At 33.1% G+C, this 19,809-nt stretch overlaps 1 protein-coding gene across 1 annotated transcript in view; it reads left to right on the top strand.

Moving 5' to 3' along the window:
- Positions 1–19,809, top strand: part of LOC136026968 (nephrin-like) — a 189,896-nt gene that overhangs the window by 39,294 nt on the left and 130,793 nt on the right. Inside the window, exon 4 of the mRNA XM_065703837.1 lies at positions 12,091–12,296. Within this exon, the coding sequence (XP_065559909.1) occupies positions 12,091–12,296 (206 nt within the window). The remainder of the gene's footprint in view (positions 1–12,090; positions 12,297–19,809) is intronic.

The raw sequence follows: 19,809 nt of genomic DNA, 5'->3' as shown, positions 1-19,809 counted from the left end.
GGAAAAAAATGAGCGTGGGAGGGGGCCTAGATGCCCTCCAATTTTTTTGGTCACTTAAAAAGGGCACTAGAACTTTTCATTTCCGTTAGAATGAGCCCTCTGGCGACATTATAGGACCACTGGGTCGATACGATGACCCCTGGGGAAAAGAAAAAAAAAAACAAAAAAAAAAACAAACAAATAAACACGCACCCGTGATTTGTCTTCTGGCAAAAAATACAAAATTCCACATTTTTGTAGATAGGAGCTTGAAACTTCTACAGTATGGTTCTCTGATACCCTGAATCTGATGGTGTCATTTTCGTTAAGATCCTAAGACTTTTAGGGGGTGTTTCCCCCTATTTTCCTAAATAAGGCAAATTTTCTCAGGCTCGTAACTTTTGATGGGTAATACTAATCTTGATGAAACTTATATATTTAAAATCAGCATTAAAATGCGATTCTTTTTATGTAGCTATTGATATCAAAATTCAATTTTTTAGAGTTTGGTTACTATTGAGCCGGGTCGCTCCTTACTACAGTTCGTTACCACGAACTGTTTGATCAGTGAAACGGTGAAAATTTCAAAATCAGTGAAACGGGAGTAGTGAGAGAACGGTGATTCTGATAGCTTTTTTTGTTGTTTTTGAAGCATCACACCATGTTGAGTGGGGTGGAGCTACGTTATTATCTCCATTCCATGGTTCATCTTCGTTCCTCCTCTCTCCTTTCTGCATCTGTTCTTTCTGCTAATTGGAAGCGATGCGAATTGCTTCCTATACAATAATACAGCAAAAATAAACAAAACAAAAACTAAAAATAATACAACGAGAATAGACTTCCTAGCAAGGCAAAAGAGAGCTATGGTAAGTACTGGGGAAGAGGGATTTTTCTTAATACCAAATGCTTGGATCCTACAACAAATGCCACTTTTTTGTATATATATATATATATATATATATATATATATATATATATATATATATATATATATATATATATATATATATATATATACACTACTACTACTACTACTAATAACTCACTGCAGCACCAAGCCACCTGAGGCCAACAAAGCTACGCACGCTCCTCCTCCAAACTAATCTATTTAAAGCCTCCCTCTTTACACCCTCCCAGGAAGTTCTCATTTTCTTTAAATCTTTTTTTATGACATCCTCACAACCCAGACAAGGACGGCCTGCTTTCCGTGTAGCCCCAGGCGGTTGTTCAAAAAGGACAATCTTCGGTAATCTGTCATCCTTCATCCGTAGAACGTGGCCTAGCCATCTCAACCTTTCATTATAGCCCCAGAAAGCGGGATTGAACCACACTTTTCGTACAACATACTGTTTGAAGTACGGTCAGTCAGCCGGGTACCCAGAACAATCCGTAGGCAATTTCTCTAGAAAACATCTAGTACATTTTCATCTGCTTTTCGGAGTGCCCAAGCTTCAGAGCCATATTTGACCACTGTTATCACTGTAGCTTCCAATATTCTAATCTTGGTTTGTAGACATCTTTCTATTCTTCCGAACTTTTTTTAACTGTGAAAAAACACCCCGAGCCTTAGCTATTCTACTTTTAACGTCTTCACTGCTTCCACCATCTTTACTAATAATACTACCAAGGTAAATGAAGCTCCCAACCGGATCAATCTTTTCGTTACCTAATGTCACCTGTTCATCTTCACTTATTCCTAGCCTTAGTGACTCAGTCTTCTTAACATTAATTTTCAAGCCTATTTTAGCACGCTGAACTCGCAAAACCTTCAAAAGGTTTTAGAGTCCGAAGTCCAGGGGGAGGACTTCGGCTCCCCATTTCTAAATTTTCCCAAATTTCAGGGCACTTCTCATTCAAATTATCATTTTTTATTATTATTTGCCCTCTCCTGAAGAAATTTCTGCGTAGGGTCCCTAGTAGGCCCCAATCTTCTTATTGTATAATAATAAATAATTGTATTATTGTATTTTTATACAATTAATTTATTGTATAAGTTATTGTAAATCAGCGTGGCTACAGATATTGTTAATCTATACGTTTATTGTATATATTTTATTTATTTACTGTATATATTGTATTAATTTATATTGTTATACATATTAATTTATTGTATTATTATACAATTAATTTAGTTAATTTATAATTGTGTTATTAAAATAATAATTGTATAATCCCCTTATTGTACAGACCCTAATCCCTTATTAAATAATCTCCTTATTAATGATCCTGTCATTAGAAAAGAAGCTATAGTTATAATAAGGCAGTTGTCTATTTTCTTATCTTCTCTGCCAAAATGTAAGAGGGACCAGTTTTACATTATACGCAAAATAGGTTTAAAAAAAGGCCAATTAAAACACTGGCATGAATGCGAGACCCGTTTCTACAAACTTGAAATCTGCTGTATTTAAGCATTATCTCCTACGAAGCGATTGTTTTACAAAGAAAAGCTAGTTAATTAGTGGCTAGCCCAGCCATTCATACGATTAAAGGATTAAAATACACACTATAAGTTATATAACATTTGTCTTTGGAGTGGATACGGGAATGGAACTCTGACAGTGGCAAGTGAAAAAGGTCGAACAGTATTAATTGATTTGCATGCAGTAGATAAAGATTACTTTAAGGTAAGCGAATTTGCTTAGCCAAGACAATCATTTGATTGGAAGCTATTAAATAATGAGCCTCCCTGCTGTTGAAATTTTACAAAAATTGGAATGGCTACAGGAATAGAGTTCATGACAGTTGTCAGTGAAAAAGATACTAATCACACAGATCGGCTAATCATTTGATTGCTACCTTCTTGGACAACCAATTCTCCATTCATTTTAAAGGTGGGGTCAATCACTCTGTAAGTGAAGAAATGTATCCATATGCTACTTATGCATCGACCGGGTAGGTACACAAGACCACATTCAGGGGATGAGTTTGGGGTTTTGAGCCCCCCTTAAATGTTTGTCAGACTCGTAAAAACGTAAAAAAACGTGTAAAACACAGGTTTGATGTTTTTTTGAAAGAAATTATAACCCTACCAAAAAATTACCCCTCCCCCTCCTAACAACAATTCTGGATATGGCACTGCAGGTGCACCTAAATCTTTTCTTATAGGGGGAGGGGGTAACATTTATGGATCTGGTGAAATTTAAAGTGAGTTTATCTTTAAGATAAACCTGTCAAACTACGGAATAAATTAAAAGTTTTCAAGATTGTGGAGGAAGAAGGGGGTTAGAATTGATCCTTCCACCGCTGTATAGTTTTACTTTAAAAGGCTGTTTTGGCTTGGTTAAGTAACAACATATTTAGCCCCTCCCAGCCGTATAGAGACCTGATCATGGCTACATTTTTGGGAGGACCTGAGAGACTACCCGATTTAATCATTTTTTTAACCATTGAGATGGTATTGGAGGCATAAATGTGAACTTACTGATGATGTGTTTGGCAAAAGAAATATTTTGAAAATGGAATAACTTGAATTTATGGTATGTTTTATTTTTTTACTAGAGTCTTTTTCTAAACTCGTTATGATAACGTCAAAATTGTAGTATCATTTGATTCAAACCTCTTTTCAAAAATAATATTTGCTACCTTGGTAATTACTTCCAAGCCCCCTTCCCTAAATGCCCAGATATGACCATAGTTTGTGCATTGAAGTTTGTCAGTTTTTGTGGTTTGCATCAATTTTTTAAAATTTATTTCTCATCAGCAATTGGCTCTTAATCCCTATAAAATAAATAAAAAAAAAAAAAATCAAAATAATATTTTTTTTTGTATACCCTAAGGCTATATTTAGGTATTAGGTGGTGGGGGCAGCGGCAAAATAATCACTATAACAATGATTATGCTTAAAAAGAGTGTTGAATGAGGAATAAAACCATTAATCTTTTTTATTATTGTAGCTAGTCTCAAAGGCGTTAATTCGCGGAAATGTAGGATATGCAGGGGTGGGGGCAAAGCGCATTTTTAACGCATTTTGTTGTTCCAACGTGTGTTGTTTTTTCAATAAAAATAGCGAAAGAAAGCCATTTTCAATTAAAACACCATAAAGAAAGGTATTTTAAAGACCTAGAGGGAGTCAGAATTATCTGGTGGGGGGGCGAATGCTCTTCCTGCCCATTCCACCCTCTATGTGACGCCAATGCCTAGCCTGGAAAAGTAATCTTGCTGTAAGATTAAATAATCTTGAATTACAGGCTTATTACGCTGAATGTGTTTTAATGTTTTCTTTCTAACTACGCTAAGTACATAATTGGGGCAATTTGAGTAATTTAATGCTACAAGGTAAGCAAGAAGACGTTTAGCTTCCATCAATCACTAGCATCACTACTAATTGTGTGTATTGATGGATGCCTTGCAGGGACGATATGGGAGGTCATAATCTGATTTATTCAGTATTAAAATGGATCAAATCAGGAAAAGTAAAAAAAAAATTGCAGCCCAAACGCACCTTAAATGAACAGAACAGCAAGCAGCTACTGCTGCAACCATGATTTATTTCAAGGATTGCTATTCCTTGAGGGAGAACAGGGGGGTTAGTTCGAAAAATTTAGGGTGGTATGTGGGTAAAATTTATTCTTGGAAATTTAAAAAGGGTAGGAGAGAAATGTTAGCGTTTTCAGCTTTTTTTCAGTGAAAGTACAAAAAAGTGGAACTTTTTTTCAGATTATAGAGAAGGGAGGGATTGGGAGGAATTTGACATCCCCTAGAGAGATTGCCGTGTGTCAAGGGAGATCCATAGTCCCAATAGTTTTCAGGCGCAACCTCATCTATCGCGCTGTCATCAGGAAAAAAATACTTAGCCATATCCACGCCAATCAAGTCAAGTTATTAAAAATTATGGCCTTACTATCAGACATAGTTGCTTAAGATATATAAATAGCGTGGCTTGAAGTAGTGTGGTATGGTAAAAGTGTACCACGCTTAGCGAACAAATGTCTTCAGATATATTAATCAGGTGATGGAGAGTGGACAGTCCCTCGAAATCAAAGGGGCAAAGAGGAGAGTTTTGCCCAACATTGTTTGGTGAAAATCGTTACAATTTCTACCTGCTTTATATTGCGCCGGAAGTACTTACCTTTTGTCAAAGACAATTTTCTTACCTATAATAAATCCAGGTGTAAAAATTGCTGCAATCCCATTCAAAGATGAAGAGGATCTCATTTGCGTTAACTAGCGTGAAAAATTTTCTCACTTCGTAGCATTTATTGCTTCCAACTTGCCGCTGTGGTAAATTTATGACTTTATGGCACGCATTTTTGGGTTGGCTGAATTTAGTCAGTGTAGTTTCTGGCAAGTTCTTCTTTGGATAGCTATATAATGACTATATTAAAGCTCATTTCGAGCCTATGCTGTGTCTTTGTGTTGAATGTTTTGATTTGTACATCCTCTGTTCAGTATACCATTAACACCGGGCATTTTAAAATATTACTAGTATACTGAAGTCTAGTATTTAAAATTCCGTATTCTTCTTTAGCTATTTGAGTGCTTATATAAAGCTGAAACGCAATCGGGGCATCATTCTGGGAGGAATTTAAGCAGTTAACAGGAGGAGGACTTTGGAATCACTGCCTTTCATGGCCATTAAAAGCCAGAAGATGCGAAGTATTCAATTAAAGAAATGGTTCGTAATTTTAGAATGAAAAAATGATCGTTTTTTCATTAAATAATATAACTTACGAGACAAGGGGTCACGTACTTTGAAAACTGTGGACACAATGTGGCATGTGTCACTTATGGCGAGATTATGCCACGTGCATTACAAAGTGCGCAACGTGGGGTGCGGATACCTGTGGTTTGGTGTAAGTACGTCACACCTGAAGAAAAATTGGCTCTCTGATATGCACACCAGGTGTCGGAAAGTGGGTGACCCCTCGATGTAAAATCTGCATTGCATAGAAATGAAGATAATTCTGGTTTATGAAGTTTGATTTTCTTCTTTATATAAAATATAAACCCAAGGTTTAAAGCGCAAATGAAAGAATTTTACTTCTAAACTATGAAATTAATCATTGTGTGTGAAATTTTAGTCAGTTGAAGAATCCAACAAATTATCTAGGATAAAACAAGAACGTGGGCCTTCTGAACACGCTCAATATCTACAAAACGTCAAGCAATGGACTATATTGCGAAAACCTTAGATAATTATAATGGCTGCCAATTTTGGTGTAAAATATATATATTTTGTATATATATATATATATATATATATATATATATATATATATGGGGTGATAGGTTCTTTACAATGGTTTCAGCTAAAAGAATTGAGTCTTTCGATTTTGCGACAATGTATACTAATTTATCACTTAATGTAGTGTTTGATAATTTAAAAACTGTTATCAAGAAATCTTTCCTCTTATCTAGTAAAAGGTTCTTAAAAATAGACACTTATAATAAAAAAGCTATATGGACAAATTGCTTTAATACTACAGTTAACTTTAGATGTTACAGCTTGGATATGATTTTTGAGTTATTAGAATTTGTTTTATACAATACTTATATAAGATTTAGGGGTGATTTGTACAAGCAAATTGTGGGAATTCCCATGGGGGGGGGGGAATGCCAGCCCATTTATAGCTGACTTGTTTTTAAGTCAACTAGAATATAAATATATGATGGATAAGAATAATCCAATTAATTTAAAACATGTTTTGTCAAATAATAAAAGATATTTAGATGATATTTTTGTCTTAAATTGTAAGGATTTCATTGATATTTCTAAAAATATATATCCATCAGAGCTTATTCTTGAGCCTAGTCATGGCGCTGGTCATGAAGATCATTTCTTAGATTTAATTATTAATATTTGTGATAATAATAAATTAAGTTTTAAAATGTATAATAAAACGGATGATTTTGATTTTGAAGTAGTTAGTTTCCCATTCCCTGAAAGTAATATACACTCAAATATCACATATTCAGCGTTTTTCTCACAGTTACTTCGTTATGCAAGGATTTGTAGTAATTATATTGATTTTAAAAATAGATGTAAAATCTTAAGCCAAAAATTGATATCAAGAGGTTTTTCTGCAAATAAATTAACTTGGCAATTTAAAAAATTTAGTTTTCATTATAACGAACTTTTAAATAAATATCAAAAGAATTATCTAAAAATACTTAAAGAAATTTTCAACTAATTTCGGAGGTTCGAGAAATGTTGTCGCAGCGCCATTTATTTTGAATTGTGTTTCTAATTGAGCGGATTGTTTTAAAAATTAGCCACATGGTAAAGATGAATTCTATAATTGTTTAGTTCATTCAGGTTTTTTGCAATGTGTTAATATTTGTGATTTGGTAAATTTTATAATATTTAGTTTACCTATTGTTGCTAAAAAGAGGGATATATTAACAGGATAAGCTTGTTTTGGTTTTACTTGGTTGTTTTACATTTGCTGTTTTTTTTTCTTTCATAGGCATGTATTTTGGGGGTGATACCTGACACGGGGATGCCATGGATATTCTATGGTAGCCACAACACTGTGCTGGGTAGAGAATTTAAAGTGGTGAAACCCTATATAGGCCAGTGTATTCTCCTGATGAGCCCTTGTGTTGGGTTGTTGCCTCTGAATTATTTGTCTATATGATTTTTTCTATTGTTTGGTAAATGACGACTTATACTTATTGACGACATGACTGCCTGTCCATGGATTATTCTTTATGGTTGATTGTGTATGGCTATGCTGTTTGACCTATGTGATTGTATGGATGAGTAGGGTTAAGGCCTCCTTCAAGTGCTGGTCTATATTAATCACTAATTTAGGAAAACAGGCTTCCTTTTCTCCTTCTGTCTCTCTTTTTTTTTCTTTTTTTTGTGTTTGTGCTGTTGCATTGGTGATTTCTCTTTTCATGATATATATATATATATATATATATATATATATATATATATATATATGTAATGAAAAGAGAAATCACCAAAGCAACAGCACAAACACATAAAAAAAACAACATAAAACACATAAAAGAGACAGAAGGAGAAAAGGAAAACTGCTTTCCTAAATTAGTAACTAATATAGACCAGCACTTGAATGAGGCCTTAACCCTACTCATCCATACAATCACATAGGTCAAACAGCATAGCCATACACAATCAACCATAAAGAATAATCCATGGACAGGCAGTCATGTCGTCAATAAGTATAATTCGTCATTTACCAAACAATAGAAAGAATAAAGACAAATAATTCAGAGGCAACAACCCAACACAAGTGCTCATCAGGAGAATACACTTGCCTATAGGGTTTCGCCACATTAAATTCTCTACCCAGCCAAGTGTTGTGGCTACCACAGAATATCCATGGCATCCCCGTGTCAGGTATCATCCCCAAAATACATGCCTATGAAAAAAGGGAAATGTAAAGCAACTAAGTAACACCAAAACAAGCTTATCCTGTTGATATAACCCTCTTTTTAGCAACAATAGGTAAACTAAATATGATGAATTTTACCAAATCACAAATATTAACACATTACAAAAAACCTGAATGAACTAAACAATTATAGAATTCATCTTTACCATGTGGCTATTTTAAAAAAAATCCGCTCTATTAGAAACACAATTCAAAATAAATGGCGCTGCGTCATCATTTGTCGAACCTGCGAAATTAGTTGAAAATTTCTTTAAGTATTTCCAGATAATTCTTTTGATATTTATTTAAAAGTTCGTTATAATGAAAACTAAATTTTTTAAATTGCCAAGTTAATTTATTTGCAGAAAAACCTCTTGATATCAATTTTTGGCTTAAGATTTTACATCTATTTTTAAAATCAATATAATTACTAGAAATTCTTGCATAACGAAGTAACTCTGAGAAAAACGCCGAATATGTGATACTTGAGTGTATATTACTTTCAGGGAATGGGAAACTAATCACTTCAAAATCAAAATCATCCGTTTTATTATACATTTTAAAACTTAATTTATTATTATCACAAATATTAATATTTAAATCTAAGAAATGATCTTCATGACCAGCGCCATGACTAGGTTCAAGAGTAAGCTCCGTTGGATATATATTTTTAGAAATATTAATGAAATCCTTACAATTTAAGACCAAAATATCATCTGAATATCTTTTATTATTTGACAAAACATGTTTTAAATTATTAGGATTATTCTTATCCATCATATATTTATATTCTAGTTGACTTAAAAATAAGTCAGCTATAAATGGGCTGGCATTCCCCCCCCCCCCATGGGAATTCCCACGATTTGCTTGTACAAATCACCACCAAATCTTATATAAGTATTGTATAAAACAAATTCTAATAACTCAAAAATCATACCCAAGCTGTAACATCCCAAGTTAACTGTAGTATTAAAGCAATTTGTCCATATAGCAATTTGTATATATATATATATATATATATATATATATATATATATATATATATATATATATATATATATATATATATATATATATATATATATATATATATATATATAATGTGAATCTTCATAAGATTTTTTGCATGGAATCATCATGGAAAGCCAAATCACGGGGCATTCCCCCCATGGGAATTCCCACGATTTGCTTGTACAAATCACCACCAAATCTTATATAAGTATTGTATAAAACAAATTCTAATAACTCAAAAATCATATCCAAGCTGTAACATCTCAAGTTAACTGTAGTATTAAAGCAATTTGTCCATATAGCAATTTATATATATATATATATATATATATATATATATATATATATATATATATATATATATATATATATATATATATATATATATATATAACGAATATATATATATATATATGTATATATATATATATATATATATATATATATATATATATATATATATATACACACACACATATATATATATATATATATATATATATATATATATATATATATATATATATATATATATATATATATATATATATATATAATGCGAATCTTCATGCGATTTTTTGCATGGAATCATCATGGAAAGCCAAATCACTAGATGTATGCGTGTTTTTTTATGAAAATTCCGGTTTTTACAGTTTCGGTTACTACTGTCAGGCATTGGTATTTTTCTCTTAATTTGATTCGTAACGTTTCTTTTCATAAGCATGTAACCCAATATAAAGCAGCTCATTAATCATGTAAAGTAAACTTATTTTCCACTGAGGCTATATTATCTAGAGAACATCATATTACGAAAACCTTGAATAATTATCATGCCGGCCACCCTGGGTGGCCACTGACTATTTTCCTCGGTTTCCGTGTGGCCCAAACTTTGTGCGTTTGGACATTTCTACAACTAATGAAAAAAGTAATCAAAATGAATTTAATTACTATAACTGTTTTTTTTTCTAATCGACACTCGATTTTAGAAAATCTAAGCAGTATTCATTATTTGACTGTGGGTGTTCTTTCCTGGGCTCTATTAATCCATCCCAAAGTAAACTAGACATACCAGTATAAAACCTTACTCTGGAAAGAGGTAATGCTTTTCACTGATAACACAGTACGTGGTAACAAACTTTACGCAAACATCAACCCCCCTGACGATAGCAACCAAAACACTAAAGCAGGAATTAACATAAAAACACATAGATCAAAAGGTTAAAGTTTAAAAAAAAAATTAAAAATTTTAATTAAGCTATTCAGGCTTCGGTTAAGAATTCTAAGTTAAGTTTCAGATAGGGCCTGTGTTACAGTCTCTTGAATTCTAGAAAATATCTAAAACTCTTTAGCTACACTCTACATGTGGAAGGCTTCTAATCGTGAACAACTTACTGTCTTTTCCTCAAAAGCCATGAAGCCATGCTCCAATCCCATTGAACTCACCGCGGTTCAACTCAACTCTCATTAAACTCAACCCTGGTGCAACTCAATTCCCCTTTTCACCCACAACACAACTCTCATTCACAACCCACGCAACACAACCCACAACATAACCCACGCAACACAACCCACAACACAGCCCACGCAACACAACCCACAAAACAATCGACGCAACACAACCCTCGTTCAATGTAACTTTACAAAACACATCCAAGAGCACCACCAGAAAATTCCCCCAAGGAAAGGAGGACGAAAATATTCAATAAGCCTTCTATGAATTCTAAAAAAAATATTTTTAGGCCTAAACTCAGTGAAGCGCGTATGAACAGGGTTTACTCCGAATTGACAAGGAAGGCAAACTCTAGTTTAATCGAAAATGTTCGAAGTCCGGTAGTTTCCATTTTACAATCGGTATTAACATTGAAAATAGATCGATATGTATCGGAGATTAAAAAAAAATTAGATAATGGTTTACCATTTTTAAAGACTTAGAATTCTATCTTAAGCCAATCAAGGTTTTAATAAAAGTTTTAAAAGTATATAAATTTACTTCAAAAAGTGTTATCTACGGTATCCTAGAAATCTAAGTTAAAAAAAAAATGAAATAGTGGTTTACCATTTTTAAAGACTTAGAATTCTATCTTAAGCCAATCAAGGTTTTAATAAAAGTTTTAAAAGTATATAAATTTACTTCAAAAAGTGTTATCTACGGTATCCTAGAAATCTAAGTTAAAAAAAATGAAATAGTGGTTTACAATATTCAAATACTTAGAATTCTATCTTAAACAAATCAATGTTTTAATAAGAATTTTAGAAGTATATAGATTAGCTTCAAAAAGTGTTATGTACGGTATCCTGGAGCTAAAACATATATCTACAGTTAATTCTCAGAATTCAAAATAAATTAGTTAATGATTTTTTTTAAATAGTTGTGCACTTCTGAATTAGTTAAAATGGATTCTATGGTCTGAAGATTCAGTAACTAGAAACCTAGTGCATTCGCTATGTCCTCCAGAAGGAGGTATCGTAAGGCCACGGCATTTGGCACATGGTACGTGGCCAAGAAAAACTTTTTCTGAAAGAAAAACTTTGAAATGTGCGGGGTTTTCCCAATTAATTTAATAATAATTAATTTAATACAGAAAAAATAATTTTCTGTATGTTGTTGCCATGCTTCGCGAGTTTGTTGAGAACTAGTCGTTTCTGTACTTCCATCCGAACGATGTTGCAAATGTCGCTCTTTGTAGCAATGTTAAATGACAATTTGATACAATTCTTTATAGTAGCATAACCGTAGATGAAATCTTTCTATTCGTAGCTATGATGCGAGAGGCAAGCCTGCTGGTGTGGCAAAACATTGGTCAGACGAATATCTTGGGCGAAGAGCCTTTTTTAGGCTTCTGACGGATCCAGCTACTTTAGTACTTGACAACGTTGTAGCTGAAGATTCTGGAATGTATAGATGTCGCGTTGACTTCAGGAGATCCAAGACTAAGAATACTGAAGTAAATCTGACTGTGATCGGTGAGCTAGTTTTTATATTAATTTAAAATATATCTAAGTATGTCAGAGGAGCACTTTTTACTCATTTTTTAGGGTTTAATTCAGATTGAAAATTTGTGGATAAGATGAGGAAGCTGAATTAATTATTGTATTATTAATTTTGTCCCTACTTCTTATTGGTAAACATAATGTCAGCATTTATTATAAAGATAGCGATTGAAGTAATACTCGGGCTCTATCTAACAACTATTGACGGTAGCCTAACACTTAAACCGAGGTATTAACCGAGTTTGAAATCGTGTGGCATCGGCAACTATTGGTTAAGTTTTTTTTCTCGGTAAATTCGCTAGCTTAAAAATGAATGTGTCATTCGAGGCGGCTTTTAGCAAAATTTCCAAATATATTAATCGCTATCTTTGGAATATCCCATTTTGAGCCCTTTAAGAGATTCCTCAAATGAGATTTTTTTAAACTTGTAGAACTAAGATAAAACATGGGTTTACTCTGATCGGATCCAATAAACTCAATAATATGAAATTTTTTAATTCCCCCGTTTTTCAACGTTGTCAATATTTAATGAGTGGGTTCGAAGCATAAGTAGGACAAATAAAAAATTGCTTTGTTTTAACAATATTAACGAATAATTAGTCAAACTACACAGCCTATGCTCTTTCCAGATATTTCCAGAATTCCACAAATACTGTATATACAATCAATACACGCTTACCTTCATTCAAAATAAATTAATATAAATTTTAATACGATGATTTATCTTGTTTTGTTTGTTTAATTGAGAACGGGACCTTTCTCGTATTTTTTGTATTCTTTTTGAATAAGTAGGAAGATCAGTCAAACTTCCTTCACAACTTTTAGTTAACTGGAAGTAAAGTTTTTCTATCAAGAGAAAACTTAGGGGCACGAGATTTGGATATTTTGCTTAAACTCCAGTCAAGATAGTCAGTAGTTCCCTTACTGTTGCCAAGTACAATTTGGTCTAAACTTTCTTGATTAAATCAAGTTTTAGCATGTTCAAATCTGACCTCAGTCTCTTAAATTCTTAACCTCTAAGGAAACAATGATGAATAAAGTAATTCAAGTATCAATAAAGATATATTTAATATGGTTTGTTTATGGTTATATATAAGAAATTAAATATGAAATAATATTTTTTTTCAATTGAAAGTAAGGAGCAACATCAAAACTAAAAACGAACAGAAATAGTTACTTATATGAGGGAAACTGCGTTCTTCTCAATACCTCGCTCTTTTCGCTAAATTTTTTTAGAACATTTAAAAAAGCTTATTATTCTAGTTAAACAACCCGTGGTGTTTCAGGAGAGGTTCTTAAAGAAATGGCACAAAAGTTAAACTTTAGAATAAAGAGTGAGGTATTGAGGAGAGGGCAGCCTCCTTCATATGAGTAATAATGTGTGTTCGTTTTAAGTTTTGATGTTAATCCTTATTTTAAGTTGAAAAAAAGCTTTTTAATTTAATCTATGATCGTTTTTATTTAATGCCAGGAAATCTGGCTCACCCTTCTTGGGCAATTCCTTCTCCCAAAGGACAGTGCTTCCATGGAAAATTACTCCCGCGTAAAATCCCCCCCCCTGCAATTAAAATTGCTCTCAGACGATTCAATTCCAGCTGAAAATTCCTATGATCGTTTCTATTTAAATGCCAGGAAATCTGGCTCACCCTTCTTGGGCAATTCCTTCTCCCAACGGACAGTGCTTCCATGGAAAATTACTCCCGCGTAAAATCCCCCCCCTGCAATTAAAATTGCTCTCAGACGATTCAATTCCAGCTGAAAATTCCGCGCGACGAATTTCTTGTGGAAGATTCCAAGTGAAAATCTTTCTTAACGCGCTTTTATTTTAAAAGAATCTCATTTGAAAAGATTTTTTAAATTACGCCGGATATCCCCTCCTCCGTGGAAACATTTTCCTGCAAATAACCCTCCCCCTAGTAGGAAGTTTCTCTCGCTCTAAATTCCCAGTGAAGAATTTATCCCGTAGAGCCCCCCCCCCATGGCGAATATCTCCCGTGAAAAATTCCCTCTCCTAGGGAAAGATATTCTTGACACCTCCAAACCGGTAAAAATCCCCCCCCCCAACAATTCTCCTTAATATCTCCACGTGTAAAACTGAGTCGGCAAAGAGAAAGTAAGACTAATAAAAAGAAATTCGTATAGCAATTTTGAAATTTTCCCTCAGTGTAAAATTTTCACTTTATTTTCACAGTGTAAAAATTTCAGTGTGATATTTTGAATTTTATGGTTGTTTTCTCCCTTTTTCGAAAATCAAGCAAATTTCACAGGTGCGTGACCTTTTTTTAGAATACACTTATTAACTAAGTGAACTTTTTTGTAAAAATTAATTTTTTGCTAAATAAAAGATAGGTGCTGAAAAGTAAGAAAAACTGGCTCCTTTTTTCACTATTTTTACTATTTAATTATTTATACTATTTACTATCATATACTATTTATGCTACTATTAAATTTTTACTCAAATAGCTTTTCTAGAAAATGAAATTTTTACCTAGAAAATATATTCACTTTTACAAACAATTTTAAAGAATAATGGGCCCTTTCACATATAATGAGTTAATGGTGGCCCAACAACCGCTAGGTGTCAACGTTGCTAGCAAAGAAAACAAATTGTTGACGAAAGTTACTTTCTGTCATTGTTATAATTAAGCATATGTTGATATATTATTAGAGCTCAGGAACTCTTGTGAAAATTGTAGTCTGACTTTGTTTACACCGAAGGTTTCATTCTCATCACAATATTAGGTTTCATATAAGTTTTTTGACAAACTTTCTAAATTAAAATGCCAACAAAGATTCTCACAGTTGTCAAACAAAAGTATTTTGGATGATTATCGCTCTGAATTCGTCGTCTGTACTTCTTAAAAACAAAAACCGTAGAGATTTTGCGAAATTTCGTGGTCATATTTCGCACTTAATAACACTTAAATATAAATACTGCAAATTTCTTTTGTATCTGTCTCATTCTTACCGGAATACAAAACTGGTTAAAAAGTATTGTGCGACATATATTACTGGTGTTTTCGAAAATCTATGTGCCAAGCTTGCCATTGAAGCGCCTTATAGGCTAAGGTGCTTTCGTCGCCTTATCCGTCTTTTTTGTGTAGTAAACAAAAAAAAAACAAGTTTTTTTTAAATGAAAGTAAGGAGCGACATTAAAACTTAAAACGAACAGAAATTACTCCGAATATGAAAGGGGCTTTTCCTCCTCGACACCCCGCTTTACGCTAAGTTTGACTCTTTCTCTTAACTCTACATTTTAAAACAGTAAAAAACTTTAGCGTAAAGAGTGGGGCATTGAGGAGGAAAAGCCCCTTTCACATACGGAGTAATTTCTGTTTGTTTTAAGTTTTAATGTCGTTCCTTACTTTTATTTCAAAAAAACTTTTTTTTTGTTTAATTTATGGACGTTTTTGAATTAATGCATGTTTTGATCTTGGCTCTCCGCACATGAATAATTAAAACGAAATTTGCACATTAATTTTTTTTGGCTAAATGGCTTTTTCATAGTTTTAATCGGAAGATTCTGAGAAAAAAGGAGCGAGGGAGGAGGCCTAGTTGCCCTCCAATTTTCTTATTTTTAAAAAAGGCAACTATAACTTTTAAATTATTACAAACGTTTTCATAAGTAAAAAATATATACGTAAATTACCAAGCGAACTTCTGTATTCCTATTTTTTTATTGCGTATATGAGGGGGCTCACCCCTCGTTGATGCCTCGCTCTTTACACTAAAACTTAAATTTTGTCCCAATTCCTTAAGAATGACCCCTGAATCACAAAGGCCGCAGAATAAGTACTTGTAATTACTAAAAATACTTTAGCGTAAAGAGCAAGGTATTACGAGGAGGTAAACCCCTCATATGCGTAATCATTTTTGTTCGTTTTAAGTTTTAATGTTGCTCCTTACTTTCAGTAGAAAAAACTTTTAATATTTTTTATTCCTTGTTTTTTCAATTAATGCTTGAAAATCCTGCGCCCCCTTCATTGAAATTCTCTTCCCCCATGAGAAGTTTCTCCATGGAAATATCCTCCCATGTAACCCCCCCCCCTCAACTCTCCTCCCTAAACCAAAGAAATCCCCCTGAAAAAGTCTGTACACTTATATGCGTTATAATTTCTGTTCGTTTTCAGTTTTAATGCTGCTCCTCACTTTCAGTAGAAAATACTTTTCATATTTATTTTTTCATTGTTTTTTTTAAATAATGCTAGAAAATCCTGCGCCCCTCCATTGAAAGTCTCTTCCCCCATGAGAAGTTCCTCCATGGAAAGATCCTCCCACGTAACCCCTCACATAAACTCTCCCCCCCCAAACCAAAAAGATCCCCCTGAAAACGTCTGTACACTCCCCAGTAACCATCACTATATGTAAACACAGGTCAAAGTTTGTAACTTGCAGCCCCTCCCACGGGGACTGCGGGAGAGTAAGTCGCCCCCAAAGACATAGTTATTAGATTTTTCGACTATGGTGAATAAAATGGCTATCTCAGAATTTTTATCCGGTGACTTTGGGGAAAAATGAGCGTGGGAGGGGGCCTAGGTGCCCTCCATTTTTTTTCACTTAAAAGGGCTTTAAAACTTTTAATTTCCGTTAGAATGAGCCCTTTCGCGACATTCTAGGACCACTGAGTCGATACGATCACCCCTGGGAAAAAATAACAATAAAACAAATAAACACGCATCCATGATTTGTCTTCTGGCAAAAAATGCGAAATTCCACATTTTTGTAGATAGGGGCTTGAAACTTCTACAATAGGGTTTTCTGATACGCTGAATCTGATGGTGAGATTTTGTTAAGATCGTATGACTTTTAGGGGGTGTTTTCCCCCTATTTTCTAAAATGAGGCAAATTTTCTCAGGCTCGTAACTTTTGATGGGTAAGACTAATCTTGATGAAACTTACTTACCACGAACTGTGTGATGTGATTAAATTTGCTTCTTGTTTTTTCTTTTGCTGTTTTTCTTTTGTATTTACACCACTTAACTTCTGTTTTGTAAAGTGGGTGATAAATTAATTATTATTATCATTATTATAAGTCATACCAGGCACGTACGCAGGAATTTTTTTCCCGGGGGGGGGGGCACAAAACCTTCGAAACAGCAGATTTAAAGTGGCACTTCTTTTATTTAGTAATGCAAAAAGCAAGTATATCGGAAAATACAGATTAACTTTAATCTGTAGTATTGTAGCGGATGGGGGAAAGAAGACTGAAGCCTCAAAAGTACGTTTTAGGATCAGGTTATGTTCTTAGCGATTTAGAACCAGTGATTAATCTATTATATCCCACTGAAAGGAAAATTTTCGGGTTAACAGTGCAATATGGGTGCTGTGGGGGGTAGTTCTTCTATTGCAAAAACGTAGATTTTAATGAAAAATGATAGTATCCAAAATTGATCCATTAAAAACTGTACTTTATCCTGAAAAGGGGGGGATAAACGCCCTAATATCAAGGATAATTCTATTTTGCTGTGGAAAGCAAACTCTCTTTACAAATAAAAAAATAACAGTACAATTGCTAATTACTTCAAATAGGGTAAAAAGTTAGACAGAAAATGGGTTAATAATTGGGCAGTGACTTGACCGGATAATTGCATGCTGTAAAATCCCCCAAAAAAGGCTTCACACATGTATCTAGATTCTTAATAAATGTCCTACTTTTGCCAGAAATCCCAGGAAACCATGGGGGAACTAAACATTTCACAAAATTTCGGGGAAGGGGGGGCCAGAAGGCCCCCCTTGCGTACGTGCCAGAGTCATGCAATGTATTTAGAATGGAATTTTTGATATGCGAGGAAAAAATAAATTGCCCCAAATAGCGAGAATCTAATCTTTCTTTCTATCTTTATGATCAAATTATAGCTTGCACTTTTATGATCTTTTAGATTTACTTTTGTCACAATCAAATCTTTACCTTCTATTATTTTACATGCTTTCATGGTAAATAAATTCCTCCCCAATATAAATTAAATTAGAAAAGAAATTCAAACGAAAGTAAAGAGTGACATTAAAGCTTAGATATAAACCGAACCTAGTCTTTCTTAATCCCCGCTCTTTCCACTAAAGTTTTAGTGGTTTATTGAAAGCGTTTATGAGTGCAATAAATGTAATTAATGGGTAACTGCAAGTATTTTAACCGATTTTCTTTAAGACTTTTGTGCTGAAACTTGTATTATTTGAAGCAAATGCATATTAAAAAAACATTCCATTACCACCTTTTAACATTACTTTTATCATTACCATTACCTATTACCTATAAACCATTACCATTACCTATACACTGCTCTGTTATATTCTTTACAATATTTAAGTTTATCCGAAAAGCCGTATTCTACTGGATGTTCGGCCGAAGAAGATACGATTTTATTCACAGAAATTACTTTCACTTTGCATGAGACACAGAAAATGTTTAATTGGCGCTTTTTATTAAAAACAACAACAATGGACTACCAAAATAGCAAAAACAGCATACGCGTTTGATTAAGGATCTTGTTATGACAACATTTTATTGCAGAAAGATTCTGCAATTTACTTTACAATATTTAAGTTTATCCGAAAAGCCGTATTCTACTGGATGTTCGGCCGAAGAAGATACGATTTTATTCACAGAAATTACTTTCACTTTGCATGAGACACAGAAAATGTTTAATTAGCGCTTTTTATTAAAAACAACAACAATGGACAACCAAAATAGCAAAAACAACATACACGTTTGATTAAGGATCTTGTTATGGCAACATTTTATTGCAGAAAGAGAGAAAAATTGCTGAAACTAAGTTACTTCTACCTTATATTTTGTTATAAAAAGAGAGAATTATATCTTGCTATATAAAAACAATTATTGTTTATTTAAATATATAAGACAATTAAGCTAATCGTTTACTTTTCTTAAACCAATTTGTTTTTGCAGACAGGATTATATTATACAGGATTATTATACAGTAATGATATTCTTCCAACTGAACCTTTGTTTTTCCATTTTCTTAAATTTAACTTAATTTTACCGTTTCTGACTTCTTGTTGAACGTCGTTTTAGACTTAAACAACAAACTTGTTTCTATTTGATAAAAAGTCCAAAAACCAACATATTTAAACGATTTTGGTTTTTTATTCATAATAACCTTTATTTTTTGTTTTTTTTCCAGTTTTTTCTTTCAAGGGTAGTTTTTGACCTTTGAAATTTATTCATAACAAATTTGATTCTAGACATAATTTGATTTGAGTGTAAAATAAAACTTAACTTGATAAGATTTAATTTACCAAATACCAATATCTGAATTTCCAGTGAACATTAAGCAAGAAATAAGAAAGGAGAAAAGTTTGAAGAGCAAGCCTTTAGAGGACAGCGGAAAAAAACTTCTCAATTTATAAATATTTATAATAATTTTTTCCCTTTGCTCGTGATTTTCTTTGTCTCACTGTTGAGTAGGGAAGGGGTTTGTTTGCTTTAGTATTAACTTACTTAAAAATGAATATTAAATTTCTTAAAATC

The sequence above is a fragment of the Artemia franciscana genome, chromosome 5 (assembly GCF_032884065.1).
Source record: "Artemia franciscana chromosome 5, ASM3288406v1, whole genome shotgun sequence".
NCBI lineage: Eukaryota > Metazoa > Arthropoda > Branchiopoda > Anostraca > Artemiidae > Artemia > Artemia franciscana.
The sequence above is the reverse complement of the archived record's forward strand: the minus strand, read 5'-3'. Positions and strand labels throughout refer to the sequence as shown.